The sequence below is a fragment of the Embiotoca jacksoni genome, unplaced genomic scaffold (genome assembly GCF_022577435.1).
Source record: "Embiotoca jacksoni isolate LCO1_2020_lvr unplaced genomic scaffold, fEmbJac1.0.p SCAF_88, whole genome shotgun sequence".
NCBI lineage: Eukaryota > Metazoa > Chordata > Actinopteri > Embiotocidae > Embiotoca > Embiotoca jacksoni.
Window position 1 is genome coordinate 182,501 of NW_027185445.1, and position 15,561 is coordinate 198,061.

Sequence of the window (15,561 nt, forward strand, 5' to 3'; positions counted from 1 at the left end):
ACTCGCTGGTATTGCAGCTGAAGACACTTCTGGATCAGAACCATTTTACAGAGTGCATGCAACTAAGCTGTGGTAGACTGATAACTGATAACTAGTGTGGTCAATTTCGGGAGACAGGTCACAGATGAGGATAAAGTCGAAGATTAATACAAAAGAAGTCTTTATTTACACATGCACATGGGGAGAAGTTCATCACTTATGCAAAGCAATGAAGTTCTACCACAGATACAGTTTTATACTCTCACTTTGCATAAAAGTGGGCTGAGACTTTATTGGAGAGAGGAGGGGGGTCCAAAAGGAGAGAGGAGGGGGGTCCACAGGTAGAGAGGAGGGGGGTCCACAGGTAGAGAGGAGGGGGGTCCACAGGTAGAGAGGAGGGGGGTCCACAGGTAGAGAGGAGGGGGGTCCAAAAGGAGAGAGGAGGGGGGTCCACAGGTAGAGAGGAGGGGGGTCCAAAAGGAGAGAGGAGGGGGGTCCACAGGTAGAGAGGAGGGGGGTCCACAGGTAGAGAGGAGGGGGGTCCAAAAGGAGAGAGGAGGGGGGTCCACAGGTAGAGAGGAGGGGGGTCCAAAAGGAGAGAGGAGGGGGGTCCACAGGTAGAGAGGAGGGGGGTCCAAAAGGAGAGAGGAGGGGGGTCCACAGGTAGAGAGGAGGGGGGTCCACAGGGAAAGAGGAGGGGGGTCCACAGGGAGAGAGGAGGGGGGTCCACAGGGAAAGAGGAGGGGGGTCCACAGGGAGAGAGGAGGGGGGTCCACAGGGAGAGAGGAGGGGGGTCCACAGGTAGAGAGGAGGGGGGTCCAAAAGGAGAGAGGAGGGGGGTCCACAGGGAGAGAGGAGGGGGGTCCAAAAGGAGAGAGGAGGGGGGTCCACAGGGAGAGAGGAGGGGGGTCCAAAAGGAGAGAGGAGGGGGTCCAAAAGGAGAGAGGAGGGGGGTCCACAGGTAGAGAGGAGGGGGGTCCAAAAGGAGAGAGGAGGGGGGTCCACAGGTAGAGAGGAGGGGGGTCCACAGGGAGAGAGGAGGGGGGTCCACAGGGAGAGAGGAGGGGGGTCCAAAAGGAGAGAGGAGGGGGGTCCAAAAGGAGAGAGGAGGGGGGTCCACAGGTAGAGAGGAGGGGGGTCCAAAAGGAGAGAGGAGGGGGGTCCACAGGGAGAGAGGAGGGGGGTCCAAAAGGAGAGAGGAGGGGGGTCCACAGGTAGAGAGGAGGGGGGTCCACAGGGAAAGAGGAGGGGGGTCCACAGGGAGAGAGGAGGGGGGTCCACAGGGAAAGAGGAGGGGGGTCCACAGGGAGAGAGGAGGGGGGTCCACAGGTAGAGAGGAGGGGGGTCCACAGGTAGAGAGGAGGGGGGTCCAAAAGGAGAGAGGAGGGGGGTCCAAAAGGAGAGAGGAGGGGGGTCCACAGGGAGAGAGGAGGGGGGTCCAAAAGGAGAGAGGAGGGGGTCCAAAAGGAGAGAGGAGGGGGGTCCACAGGTAGAGAGGAGGGGGGTCCAAAAGGAGAGAGGAGGGGGGTCCACAGGGAGAGAGGAGGGGGGTCCAAAAGGAGAGAGGAGGGGGGTCCACAGGGAAAGAGGAGGGGGGTCCACAGGGAGAGAGGAGGGGGGTCCACAGGTAGAGAGGAGGGGGGTCCACAGGTAGAGAGGAGGGGGGTCCAAAAGGAGAGAGGAGGGGGGTCCACAGGGAGAGAGGAGGGGGGTCCAAAAGGAGAGAGGAGGGGGGTCCAAAAGGAGAGAGGAGGGGACATGTGGGGACAGAGCAACATGTCTGTCTGTGTGGTTTACTTGCTCTAAATGCAGTGATGTGAAGGTTCAGTGGTCCCTGGGACAGTCGTCCTGTCTGCAGAGCCACCGGCTGCACATCACATGAGTCTACATGAAACTGATTTATCTGAATAAAACGGTTGAAGTAGAATTTGTAATAACTGCTGACTCAGCTGTGTGATGTGTCAGATGTGGATGGCTCTCTTCTGCTAGAAGTTCATCTCTCCATCAGGATAAATGACATCAGGACCTGCAGCCGGGTTCCTTCTGACTTCAGTTATTGAGCATTTAACCCAGAGACGGACCTCTACTTCTGTGTAATGTGATTGGTAGAGAGGAGGGTGATGTCACTGGTGATGGTGTGTCGTGGTGATGGATGGAGGATGCACAGCTTGTGGTTGGAGGGAGTCGGTTGAATAAAGATATCCTGCTGCTGTTCTGATATGAACATGAATCAGGTTTAATCACTGAATGTTTTATTGTTGTACCTTGTTGTTCAGTTCGTCTGCAGACACAGACGTAGTGTTTAATAAAGATTGTGTACCTTGTCATCATGTGGTATTGTGTGTTTGTAATAAAGCCTGCACCACCTCCTGGTTCTGCAGCGGTGCAGGTCAGAGGTTGGGACACTTACAGTCAGCTGAGGCTCAACTAAACATTGATTTAACTCTCTGGGAGTTTCCACGAGGACGAATGAGCTCAGACTGGATATGAAAGTGGACGAGTGAAGTGTCTTCAGCTGCAATACCAGCGAGTGCCACTAGAGGTCGGCTCCAAAAAGCCTCCGGCTCCATAGACTCCCATTCAACTTCTGTCATCAAATCCAAAGTGAATAAAATGTGTCCATCAGTTATCTCGGTGTTGTTAGCTAAAGTCACTCCTTCTTATTAGTTTTCTGGAGGTCCATCTGAAAATAATCCCTCATTCATTAGAAAAGAAGATTCAAGAAGACCTGTTTTTGGGGGCGTGTCTGTTTGATTGACAGGCCTGTGGTGCAGTCAGGTTACAGCTATCGGTGGGCGGGACGTAGTATCGTCAGGTTTCCGATCAGATCGGTCAGATCCACCGCTGGCTCCTCCCCCAGCTCGTCCAAATTTGGTCACTTCCTGCTCCAAACTGCTCCGAACTATTAAAGATGGTGACGGACAGAATCTGAACTGGAGGATTCATAACGTTCACAAACCAACGATGACATCACTGATGGATGATGACATCACTGATGGTTGATGACATCACCGCTGGTTCTGATTGGTTTAATGTTTCATGTCTGAAATGTTCCTTCATGTTGATGTGATCACGGTTTCACCAACTGTCGTTTTAAAAGCTGCCTGCTTCAGTTCTTACTATGTTCGTGCTGTTAGCCCGTCCATCTTATTGTCCACCAATCACAGAGGACTGTGTGATCTCTGGTCCAATCACTTGAAGCTGTATAGCTCTACAGTAAGGTGGTGACTGATGCCTCAGATAAACCTCCGAGCTTCAGCTGTTTTGTCCTCTAATTACATTTCATAGAAGAGTGTTCTCGATCTTCTCTCTGTCTCGTCTGTTTATGAGGACGAAGCCTTTATTCTCCACTAGAAAACCTTTTGGAGATAGTGCCTCGCCTGTCACTTCATTTGACATCCAATTCTTTGTATTCCAGTGTTTAGTAATTTGTTGTATTATCCAGCTTTGTCTCTGAAGACAGTCGTTGTCAGACGGTTGTTCATCATCCAGAAGCTGCTGATTGAGGACAAAATGCGGGAGACATCATTCAGGCTCCAACAGTATTTACTGAAGCATCTTAACGGCAGCATAAAGGTTGTTCCACTCGGAGCTGCAGCTAAAATCCATTCTTATTGTTCACACTGACAAAGGCATCGGCTTGGAAAGGTTTTAGTGACTTTATATCAGTCCCTTCAGGAAGTTTTTGTGGCTGTTGTAAAAGTTTTTGGGGGATTTTGCAGCAGATTTAATCAAACATGTCGACGTAATTTGTGGAGTTTTAAGTGATTTTTTTTTTTTTTTGCGTAAAATTGCAGGAAGTAGAAAAAGTTTTAACATTTGACTTTTTTTAATCGCTACCTGATTCAACACATAGACCTGCTGGATGAAACCAACAAAGAGACGTCTCTGACAACTGGACGTGTGGAGAAAACTCATTTAACATCCAGTAATATGGAATCACTTCCTCTGATCACAAACATTTAATCATCATTTTAATGTGAAGAACACATTTCACTTCCTGTTTCTCTTCTTGTTCCTGTTTCTCCGGTGAACAGAGTTTTATTTGGAGATGAAAACAGGAGCAGAGACTTTCTGATTAAATGAAGAGTTATTGTTGGTAATAAAGAGTTTTGTTTGAAAAGATTTACTTTATGTTTTAATACTTTCAGACTCTGATGACGAGGGTTTTTATGAAAAAATCGCAGGAATTAAAAATAATTGCAAACTCCTGCAAATATTGTGGAGTTTGCTTGAATTTGCGTTTAATTATTTCCTACTTATTTCTTGGAGGGACTGTTTCTAAAAGAGTTCGTAGCTTCAGGTCTGTAAAATGGTTCTGATCCAGAAGTGTCTTCAGCTGCAATACCAGCGAGTGCCACTAGAGGTCGGCTCCAAAAAGCCTCCGGCTCCATAGACTCCCATTCAACTTCTCTCATGAATTTCTAAATCAGTACTTTTTGTTCCACCAGTTGTGAAGCGTCCTGACGTCCAGCTGATGTTTGTTGCGTCTCTCCACAGCGTCCTGCCCGTGAAGCAAGGCATCATGCTGGGTCATTACCTCGGAGCCTTCAGCCTCATGGACACGTTCAGGGGACGCTCCAGGAAGCAGGAGTGAAGGACGGCCGAGGACGAAGGCACGCGAGGGAGTAATCCACATCAACACATATTTTAATCTTCATATTAATCCCATTGTTGAGTCACGGTTCCTTCGTTCCAGTGGTTTCTACTTGAACTCTGTACTCTGCAGATGAATTATTAGTCTTCATGTTTTTAAACGACATGGTAGTGAAACATGTTATTAATAGAGAGCTGGAGACAGTTGAAGGATCCATCATCCTGCTGGATGATGGATTTTTAATGCTGCTGTTATGAACGGATGCAGATCCATAAGGGATGCTCCCATGCAGCCGGTACTCAATCACTTATTAATGTTTCCTGAATGTCTGTTAATGTGATGGGTTGGACCTTTTAAAGCCAAACATCCGCCGACCAAAGGAAGTCCCACCGTAGACTCTAAAACAGGACGGTAGATGAGGAGCTGGAAACAGGAAGGAGACACAGCGTCCTCTTCTGTTCAGGACGATGGTCAACGGGGCTCAGCATCATTTTTAATAACTCAGGAAACATTGTCAATGATCGTTTTAAGGTTCATGTGTTCTTCTTCTGGTTTAATGTTTTAAAGTCCATCACTCGCGCTCAGGAACAGCGAACGTCTGTTTTAATGCTTCAGTTTGGTGTCTGATGGTCCGAACCTCTGAAAACTGTCCCAGATGTTTGTAAAGATGGCCGCCGCGCCTCCTCTTCCTCCCTCTGTCCAACGATGAAGTAACGGGCAGATTAATAATCAGGGTTTTTTATAATATATTTAGACTCGACATCATTTCTCCAAACAGTCCGTTACATTTCTTATTATTACAGTTAACATGTGACTCAAATGACATTAGATATCATAGGACGTGTCAGGGTTCATATCTGTCTAACGTCATGTGAAGAGCGTGTTTGTAACGTGTCTTTAGGTGGAGGTCTGATGGTGTTTCAGAGTCTGTTCATTCATTTCAAATCATTCACGTCTGTTTTTTTAATTCTTTGTTCAACATTTTGACTGAACTGAATTTGCTTCAGTGATTCTGTTACCATCACATCGTACAATTAAACTGATTCATGATCAGAACAGTAACGTGACCGGAGTGATTACTTCAGTTACGTTGTCATATTAAGGGCCCGAGCACCGAAGGGGCAGAAGCTCTGTTGTTATCCAAGGAAATAGTATTATTTTTCTCCTCAAAAATAAATGGACTATTACAGAGCACAACACACATGGTTCATGGAGGGGGAGTCCCTCTAACGGTAAGCCACTGGGGTTCAGGTTTGTACATGCAGTCATACTAATACCAAACCAAAGGTCAACAACAATACAAAACTCAAACAAAAATAAAAATCCCCCAAAAGAGGCTTTTTTTTTTTTCTTCATATTTGGGACATATAGTATGACAGTGGTTGGAGAAGTTGCCTCAGTGAGAAGTAACTTGAAGCATGTCAGTTCAGAAAAAGGTCATACTCCAAAAAGTGATAAAAAAAAGTCATCCAAAATATTCAAAGTTTTTTTCATATTTCTGACATCATGCTATAGTATGACTTTGTATTGTCATCCAAAATATGAAATAATAGTCATACTATGGTATGTCCTCAAAAGGACAAAAGAAAGTCACAGCATCACAGTGGTTAGTGCTGGTGCCTCTCAGTCAGAAGGTCATTGGTTCAATTCAAGTCCAAAAAAGTTCATGTTCAAGGTACAAAAAAACTCACAATAGCATGTAATTGAAAACTGGAAAAAGAAAAATGAATTTTCAACTTCCAAAATTTCCAAAAATCTCACATTTAGGATATTTTCATCATATTTGGGGCGACATGCTATAGTATGACTTCTTTTCGATTATTCCCCGACCCGCTGGCTCCCCGCCGTGCAGCATGTGAGGACCCACATTTCACTGCTTACAGTTTACATTTGTACTCTTCTTGTGCGTCTTCCATCAGTTCACAAACTAATAGTTCTCACATGTTAGGACTGTGCAGGACTTGAGTTTCTAGAGTCCTGTTGTTTCAGATCTCACTGCTGTTCTGCACTGACAGGAAATGACCTCATCATGTGAACACATCAGCCTCCTAAATATCTGCAGCTTTAATTATTTTACCCAGAATTCAGTGTTTTTGTGTCCTCTGTTTAACTCAATAAACACTCTGATTCTTCTGTCCAGCAGCAGTGGAGAACAAACACGTTGTGTTCAGGAAGCTGCAGCTTTAATTTGAGTCTGGAAAAAGTCTGGATTCTGCTGGATTGTAGAAATGAAATGTGACGGCCATCATTGTACACATAACGAAGCCTCTCATTTATTTTCACTTGTCACGTTGTACGGTCACGTGTCCACTGTGTTATTACCGTTCAGACCAGCAGCGTCATCTCAGCTCGTGATAATGATCCATCAGCAACTTTCAATCTAAATGAGACACAAATCTATTTAATTCAATCTTTAATTCTGCTCAAATCATCAAGTGTAATCGGTTACATGACTTTGATAAGGAATTAAAACAGTTATATTGTAAACAGATTCATCTGTAAACCTTCCAACACTGAAGAACTGCAGCAGCTCGTGATGAGCACAATCTTCTCGTCATCTTCTCCGGATGTGTGTGTGTGTGTGTGTGTGTGTTTGTGTGCGCGTCTCTGTGTGTGTGTGTGTGTGTGCACGCGTCTCTGTGTGTGTGTGTGTGCACGCGTCTCTGTGTGTGTGTGTGTGCACGCGTCTCTGTGTGTGTGTGTGTGTGCACGCATCTCTGTGTGTGTGTGTGTGTGCACGCGTCTCTGTGTGTGTGTGTGTGTGCACGCATCTCTGTGTGTGTGTGTGTGCACGCGTCTCTGTGTGTGTGTGTGTGTGTGCACGCATCTCTGTGTGTGTGTGTGCACGCGTCTCTGTGTGTGTGTGTGTGCACGCGTCTCTGTGTGTGTGTGTGTGCACGCGTCTCTGTGTGTGTGTGTGTGCACGCGTCTCTGTGTGTGTGTGTGTGCACGCGTCTGTGTGTGTGTGTGTGTGTGCACGCATCTCTGTGTGTGTGTGTGTGCACGCGTCTCTGTGTGTGTGTGTGTGTGTGCACGCATCTCTGTGTGTGTGTGTGTGTGTGCACGCGTCTGTGTGTGTGTGTGTGCACGCGTCTCTGTGTGTGTGTGTGTACGCGTCTCTGTGTGTGTGTGTGTGCACGCATCTCTGTGTGTGTGTGTGTGTGCACGCATCTCTGTGTGTGTGTGTGTGTGCACGCATCTCTGTGTGTGTGTGTGTGTGCACGCGTCTCTGTGTGTGTGTGTGTGCACGCATCTCTGTGTGTGTGTGTGCACGCGTCTCTGTGTGTGTGTGTGTGCACGCGTCTCTGTGTGTGTGTGTGTGCACGCATCTCTGTGTGTGTGTGTGTGTGCACGCATCTCTGTGTGTGTGTGTGTGCACGCGTCTCTGTGTGTGTGTGTGCACGCATCTCTGTGTGTGTGTGTGTGTGTGTGTGTGCACGCATCTCTGTGTGTGTGTGTGCACGCGTCTCTGTGTGTGTGTGTGTGCACGCGTCTCTGTGTGTGTGTGTGCACGCATCTCTGTGTGTGTGTGTGTGTGTGTGTGTGCACGCATCTCTGTGTGTGTGTGTGTGTGCGTGTCTTTGTGTGTGTGTCTGTGTGTGTGCGTGTGTGTGTGTGTGTGCACGCGTCTCTGTGTGTGTGTGTGTGTCTCTGTGTGTGTCTGTGTGCGTGTGTGCACGCGTCTGTGTGTGTCTCTCTCTGTGTGCGTGTCTCTGTGTGTGTGTGTGTGTGTCTCTGTGTGTGTCTCTGTGTGTGTGTCTCTCTGTGTGTGTGTGTGTGTGTGTGTCTCTCTGTGTCTGTGTGTCTCTGTATGTGTGTGTGTCTCTGTGTGTGTGTGTGTGTGTGTGTGTGTGTGTGTGTGTGTGTCTGTGTGCGTCTCTCTGTGTCTGTGTGTCTCTGTGTGTGTGTGTCTGTGTGTCTCTGTATGTGTGTGTGTCTCTCTGTGTGTGTGTGTGTGTCTCTCTGTGTGTGTATCTGTGTGTGTGTCTCTGTGTGTGTGTGTGTGTGTGTGTCTCTGTGTGTGTCTCTGTGTGTGTGTGTCTCTCTGTGTGTGTATGTGTGTGTGTGTGTCTCTCTGTGTGTGTGTTAGGAGGCCTGTGTCTGTCCGTCCTGAGTCTCTGTGCTGCTGGTTTCATAGTCTCTGTGGAGGTCCAGGTCTCCATACAGACCCTCCAGCACGACCAGAACTCTGCTCTGCACCGAGTCCACCTGCTCCAGCGGGCAGTATTCATCCAGACTGGACCTGGAAACACACATCAACCAACATTCTGTAACTTCCTGAACTACGACACTTATTACGAGGCACATCTGGGCCGCGGTGCTGCTCACCGGGACACCGTCACCAGCGTCGGGGACGGCAGAACCTTGAGGAAGAGCTGCACCGCTGATATGAGCCTGTCAATCTCCTCGTCACTGCTGATGTGGTGAGGCAGCTCCACTGAGTCACAGGTTAACCCTGCCTGGTGAACCTGGGGGGGGCGGGGGAACAATTAAACTCTTATCTCTCATCCTGCTAAATGGGATTATGTGCAAATCATATAAACTCATTAAATTACAAATAGAAGACGACATATCAAATGTTACAAATTTGACAATTTATTGTTTTATAAAAAATGTCTTCTCATTTTGAATCTGATGCAGCAACACGTCTCTATAAAGTTGTTCCAGGATGATGTTCACCACTGAGCTGCATCAACTCTTCTTTCAACAACACTCTGGAAACCTTTAGGAACTGAGGAGACCAGTTGCTGGAGTTTTGAAAGTGAAATGTGGTCCCATTCTGGCCTGATAGAGGATTTCAGCTGCTCAACAGTTCAGGGTCTCCTTTGTTGTATTGTTCATGTCCTGATGCTCCAGATGTTTTCAATGATTGACAGGTCTGGACTGCAGGAGGCCAGTTTATCAGCGGACTCTTCTACTAGAGAACCATGCTGTTGGAATACGTGCAGAATGTGGTTGGACGTTGTTCTGCTGAAATAAACAAGACCTTCCCTGAAAGAGACGTTGTCTGGATGGCAGCATATGTTGCTCCAAAACCTGAATATATCATTCAGCATTAATGCTTCCTTCCAGATGTTCAAGATACCCATGCCATGTGCACTAATGCATCCTGTACCATCACAGATGCTGGCTTTAGAACTGAGCTGATAACAAGCTGGATGGTCCCTCTCCTCTTTAACCTGGAGGATGCAGCGTCCATGATTTCCAAACAGAATCTCAGATTGTGATCCATCAGACCTCAGGACAGTTTTCCACTTCACCTCAGTCCATCTTCAATGATCTCGGTCCAGAGAAGGCGGCGGTGTTTCTGGATCATGTTTCTATCTGGTTTCTTCTTTGGAGAGTTTTAACATCATTTATGGACGCAGCGATGAACTGTGTTCACAGACGATGGTTTTCACAAGTGTTCCTGAGCCCATGCAGTGATTTCCACTCCAGAATAGTGTGTTTTTAATGCAGTGCTGCCTGAGGGCCCGAAGATCACCACCATCCAATATTGGTTTCCAGCCTTGTCCCTTGTGTTCAGAGATTTCTCCAGATTCTCTGAATCTTTTAATGATATTATGAACCGTAGACGATGAAATCCACTAATTCTTTGTAGTTTTACGTTGAGGAACATTATTCTTAGATTGTTGCACTATTTTCCAACACAGTCTTTCAGAGTGGTGAACCTCTCCCCATCTTCACTGCTGAGAGACTCTGCCTCTCTGAAATCATCTTTTATACCCAATGCTACTGATCTGTTGCCATGGTAACATAATTAGATGTCAGATGTTCCACCAGGTGTTTTAATTAGCTTCACATCATTTTTTCAGTCTTTTTTTTGACACTGTTTCAACTTTTTTAAAATTGTGTTGCTGCCATCAAATTACTTTTTTTTTTTTTTTTTTTTTTTTTTATAAAACTGACAATTCTCAATTTTATCATTTGATATTTTGTCATTGGTCTATTTTCAATTAAATATGGGTTTATGAGATATGCAAATCATTGCATTCTGTTGTTGTTTACATTTTAAACAGTGTCCCAACTGTTTAGGAAACAGGTTGCAAGTCATTACTGTAAGTTACTGTTTGTCATTATTATTATTATTATTATTCTTACCATTTCGTAGTCAGGGCAATGATTTCTTGTCTTCAAACTGGAAACCAGTTGTACTAATGAAGCCATGCTGTAAAAGAAAGAAGATTCAGTGGGACTGTCTCTGAAAGGACTCCCTCACTCTTATTTCCTGTCTGGTGTATTTGCAGGGAGGAACGTTCCCAGGTAAACAGAAACCTTTGAAGGACTTTCTCCCGCAGGGGGGAACCAGCAGGGGGCGACACTGTGCTTTCACCCCTCAAATAGTCCTTCATTAGGAAAGTACTTCTTCAAGGTTCAGAAACTTTTGGTGAAGCACTGAATGTACGAACGTCCTGCAGCGTGTTGTTCTGGTGAAGTGTGTGTGTGTGTGTGTGTGTGTGTGTGTGTGTGTGTGTGTGTGTGTGTGTGTGTGTGTGTGTGTGTACCCAGGACTGCTGGCCCAGCGTGTCACCGTCTCCTCTCCATCGTCCTCCAGCAGGTCAGCAAACGCTGCCTCCAGATCTTCTAACTGACGTATACGACGATCCACACACTCATCCAGCTCCTCCTGCGCACACACACACACACACACACACACACACACACAGACAGACACACACACACACACACACACACACACACACACATTTCATTTATCTGACTCTTTTATCCAAAGCGACTTACAATAAGTTAATTTCAACCATGAGGGTACAAAACCAGAACAACAGGAATCAAGAAAATACAATTTCTTCCAGAAAGCCAAACTACTTTGAGCCCCCCCCCATCTCACCTGCTCAGCGCTGGGACTTGGTCCTCTGAAGTTGTAGAGCTCCTTCAGGATGGAGAACTCTTCCTGGAAACAGAAACATGGAGGTCGATTCAGGAAAAGTCTTCATGTTACAGTTTAACAACAGTTCTGTATGAAGATGGCCAGATATTTATATATTAATATATAAATATTGATATTTTTATACATTTATACAGACAGACGTCCTTCAGTTCAAAGACTGGATCCAGTTTATATGGAAGCTTCACTCAGAACCAGCAGATTGACTCCACGGTGAGTTATGAACAGCTGATTCAGTTTTCTATATCTTTATATATAAGGAGGCTGTTGGATGTAATGATTCTGGTTTGAACGTGACGTAGCAGACGTACCTGTGTGTACAGTTCCTTGAAGGGGTTCTTGCAGGAGAAGAAGTCCAGATCGATGTCCAGGACGAACGGCTCGGTGTCTCTCAGAAACTCAGACAGTCTCTCTACAATATAACTGGTTGATCCTTCATCCTCATCCTCCTCCTCCTCCTCCTCTCTCAGGCCCTTCATGCTGCTGCCCTCTGCTGGCGGCAGTGCGTCAGTGCTCGCTGCGAGCGGCTGTGAGCAGCTGGCTTCTCCTGCTTCACTGCAGTCCGTCCTCCGTCTCTTGGTCAGACGTCCCTCTGTGTTCGTCTCTGTCTGCTGTCCTGGAATCAAACGATACAAATGTTTGAAATGGAGAGCTGTCCTTTAAAGAGGAACCACAGAAGTAAACCAAGGTTTCTAAATCTTCTAAAAAGGCTTCATAAATGTTTTCTGAGGTGAAAAATGAAGCATGTTTGCTGGGCTGAGTCTGGACAGACAGACGCAGTGAGCTGGACCACTCAGACAACACAGTGAGGAGGACCCACATGTAAGAGGGAGATCAGGTTGAAGCTTCTTCACTGCAGAGCAACTCTGAACTACAACATCTGGAGTTGTTCAGAACCAGAGGAGCTCCAGGTGGACAGAATAACAGACCCCAGTTAGTCTGAGGAAAACAGAGTCATTAATATGATCACCAGTTTATAATAAACATCTGCAGGCTGGAGATCAAACATGGAGGCTCTAACAGTCACAAACACTAACTGAGCCTTTATTCCTCCTCAAACCTTCATTTCCAGATGTTCAACACATGGAGGCAGAATTAGAACCGATCATCCAACAGATTAAAAACTGGGAGTGTCACAACTGAAGACCTCCAAACTCACCTGAGGAAACACCTGAAGAAAAACCATTTCACTGAAGTCACAAACAGAAGGGACGACAACACTCCTCACCACACCTGTAAACAACCGGTACGCACCTGTAAACAATCTGTAAACAACCATTACAAACCTGTAAACAACCCTTTAAACACCTGTAAACAACCTGCTACCCAGCCCCCACCTGGTATCGAACCCCCACCTGGTACCCCCCTCCTGCTCATAAAACCTCACCTGGTTTGACTGGATTCACTCGGACCACGTTCAGTCGGAGAGGTTTGGAGTTCTCCAGCTGATCCTCACACACATACAGACCATCACTGAGGAAGTAGGGGTCAGTACTGGTCACCCTGCAGAGACAGAAGAGGACAGGTCAGAGACAGAGACAGAAGAGGACAGGACAGAGACATGAGAGGACAGGTCAGAGGCAGAGGTACAGAATGAATGCCAAGTCTCCATGAAGCAAACAATGTTCTTCATCGTTTGTCTCAGAGGATGTCCTACCTGATAGATGAGGACATGTCCCACCTGACGGAGGAGGACGTGTCCTACCTGATGGTGGTGGTGGACGTGTCCTACCTGATGGTGGTGGTGGACGCGTCTCTGCCCACCGTCATGGCGTGCTGTCCCTCTCTGATCTGCTGGGCCCAGTATGGATGCAGCCAGGCCACACCGGACACGTGACCCGCGTACACCATGGGCATGATCCAGTTCTCAATGCTGAGCTCACTAAAAGGACCAGACATCACAGCTGTTACACCATCCTCCCTCCTCTGAAAGGTGATCAGCTGTTACACCATCCTCCCTCCTCTGAACCGGGTCGGCTGTTTCAAACGAGCTGGGTCCAACCTGAGAGGAGACATATTCTGCTTTTGTTCAGCCGGCTGCAGCTCGTGTGTCCTGAGACGAAGACACAGACGTACCTGAAGAGTTTGTCCTTTTCGAAGACGGTGTCGGCACACATGTTGACGGGGATGAGCAGGTCCGGATGGGAGTCGAGGTGAACCATCCTCAGGTCCTTCAGGGGGAGGTGTCTGGACGCGATGGCCCGGTAGATGTGTTTCACCACCTGTCCAGGTAGAGCAAACAGTAATGACTAAATAACAATGATAATAATCATACTTTTTATTTATATGGTGCTTTTCAGGATACTTAAGACGCTTTACAAGTTATAATGATCAAAAACAACACAATAAAAGTATAAATGACGCGACATTAGTCAAACAGGAAGATGAGAGCTGTATTTATTAATCAGAGCAGAATGAAGGAGTGAATAACTTTCTGATCTGTTTTATGAATAAAAAGATCCGTGATTGTGGTCAAGACTTTACTTTGTGTTATGTTTCACACATGGAGGCGGTGGGAGGGAACAACGGAGCAGTGTGTCCCAAATCAATCACAACCTCGAATTACGTCATCAATAATCATGAATAACAATGATTCAGTGAAACAGACTCGGAGCTCCGGACTGAAACAACTGCCGGCCCGTGGATGTGTTTGGTTCCACCCGGCGGGATTTCAGAGACACACAGCGGAGCGGCTTACGTCGTGGTGGTCCTCCACGATCCACACCGGCAGCTGCTTGTAGAGCCGCTTCACCGGCACGCAGCTCATCTTCCTCCGCTGTCGCCGCGTCCGTTTAACTCGCACTCTCCTCGGAGATGTTCCCGCCGAGCAGAGCGACTTCTACCAGCAGGAAGTCTGCCGACCGGAAGTGACAGCACCGCCGATTCATGTCCGGATAGAAACAAAAGTGAAGAAGGAACCCTTCTAAAGGTTCCTGGTGTTGTACCACAGACAGACTGTAGGGGGAGAAACTGAGCCCGTTTTTACGTTCGGCGTCTTCAAAGAGAGAAAATGACATGAAGCCTCCAACTGATCTACAGTGGGTACGGAAAGTATTCAGACCCCTTTAAATTTTTCACTCTTTGTTTCATTGCAGCCATTTGCTAAAATCAAAAAAGTTCATTTTATTTCTCATTAATGTACACTCAGCACCCCATGTTGACAGAAAAAAACAGAAATGTAGAAATTTGTGCAAATTTATTGAAAAAGAAAAACTGAAATATCACATGGTCATAAGTATTCAGACCCTTTGCTGTGACACTCATATTTAACTCACATGCTGTCCATTTCTTCTGATCCTCCTTGAGATGGTTCTACTCCTTCATTGGAGTCCAGCTGTGTTGAATTAAACTGATTGGACTTGATTAGGAAAGGCACACACCTGTCTATATAAGACCTTACAGCTCACAGTGCATGTCAGAGCAAATGAGAATCATGAGGTCGAAGGAACTGTCCAAGGAGCTCAGAGACAGAATTGTGGCAAGGCACAGATCTGGCCGAGGTTACAAAATAATTTCTGCAGCACTCAAGGTTCCTAAGAGCACAGTGGCCTCCATAATCCTTAAATGGAAGAAGTTTGGGACGACCAGAACTCTTCCTAGACCTGGCCGTCCAGCCAAACGGAGCAATCGTGGGAGAAGAGCCTTGGTGAGAGAGGTAAAGAAGAACCCAAAGATCACTGTGGCTGAGCTCCAGAGATGCAGTAGGGAGATGGGAGAAAGTTCCACAAAGTCAACTATCACTGCAGCCCTCCACCAGTCGGGGCTTTATGGCAGAGTGGCCCGACGGAAGCCTCTCCTCAGTGCAAGACATATGAAAGCCCGCATAGAGTTTGACAAAAAACACATGAAGGACTCCCAGACTATGAGAAATAAGATTCTCTGGTCTGATGAGACCAAGATTGAACTTTTTGGCGTTAATTCTAAGCGGTATGTGTGGAGAAAACCAGGCACTGCTCATCACCTGCCCAATACAATCCCAACAGTGAAACATGGTGGTGGCAGCATCATGCTATGGGGGTGTTTTTCAGCTGCAGGGACAGGACGACCGGTTGCAATTGAAGGAAAGATGGATGCGGCC

The 15,561-nt window shown here is 46.8% G+C and overlaps 2 protein-coding genes across 2 annotated transcripts in view; one reads left to right on the forward strand and one right to left on the reverse strand.

Moving 5' to 3' along the window:
• LOC138192514 (epidermal retinol dehydrogenase 2-like) overlaps nt 1-6,713 on the forward strand; it is a 19,713-nt gene extending 13,000 nt beyond the window's left edge. Inside the window, exon 7 of the mRNA XM_069139955.1 lies at nt 4,480-6,713. Coding sequence (XP_068996056.1) covers nt 4,480-4,576 — 97 coding nt within the window. The 3' untranslated portion in view covers nt 4,577-6,713. The remainder of the gene's footprint in view (nt 1-4,479) is intronic.
• A 77-nt stretch (nt 6,714-6,790) lies between these two features.
• Nucleotides 6,791-14,350, reverse strand: cunh5orf22 (chromosome unknown C5orf22 homolog). The gene is made up of 10 exons (XM_069139954.1): nt 14,182-14,350; nt 13,560-13,705; nt 13,216-13,365; nt 12,871-12,986; nt 11,795-12,099; nt 11,427-11,489; nt 11,083-11,204; nt 10,679-10,745; nt 8,906-9,045; nt 6,791-8,819 (listed from the first exon to the last, which is right to left on the reverse strand). The coding sequence occupies exons 1-10, from the start codon at nt 14,248-14,250 to the stop codon at nt 8,663-8,665; spliced, it is 1,335 nt and encodes a 444-aa protein (XP_068996055.1). The 5' UTR covers nt 14,251-14,350; the 3' UTR covers nt 6,791-8,662.
• Nucleotides 14,351-15,561: the final 1,211 nt, after the last annotated feature.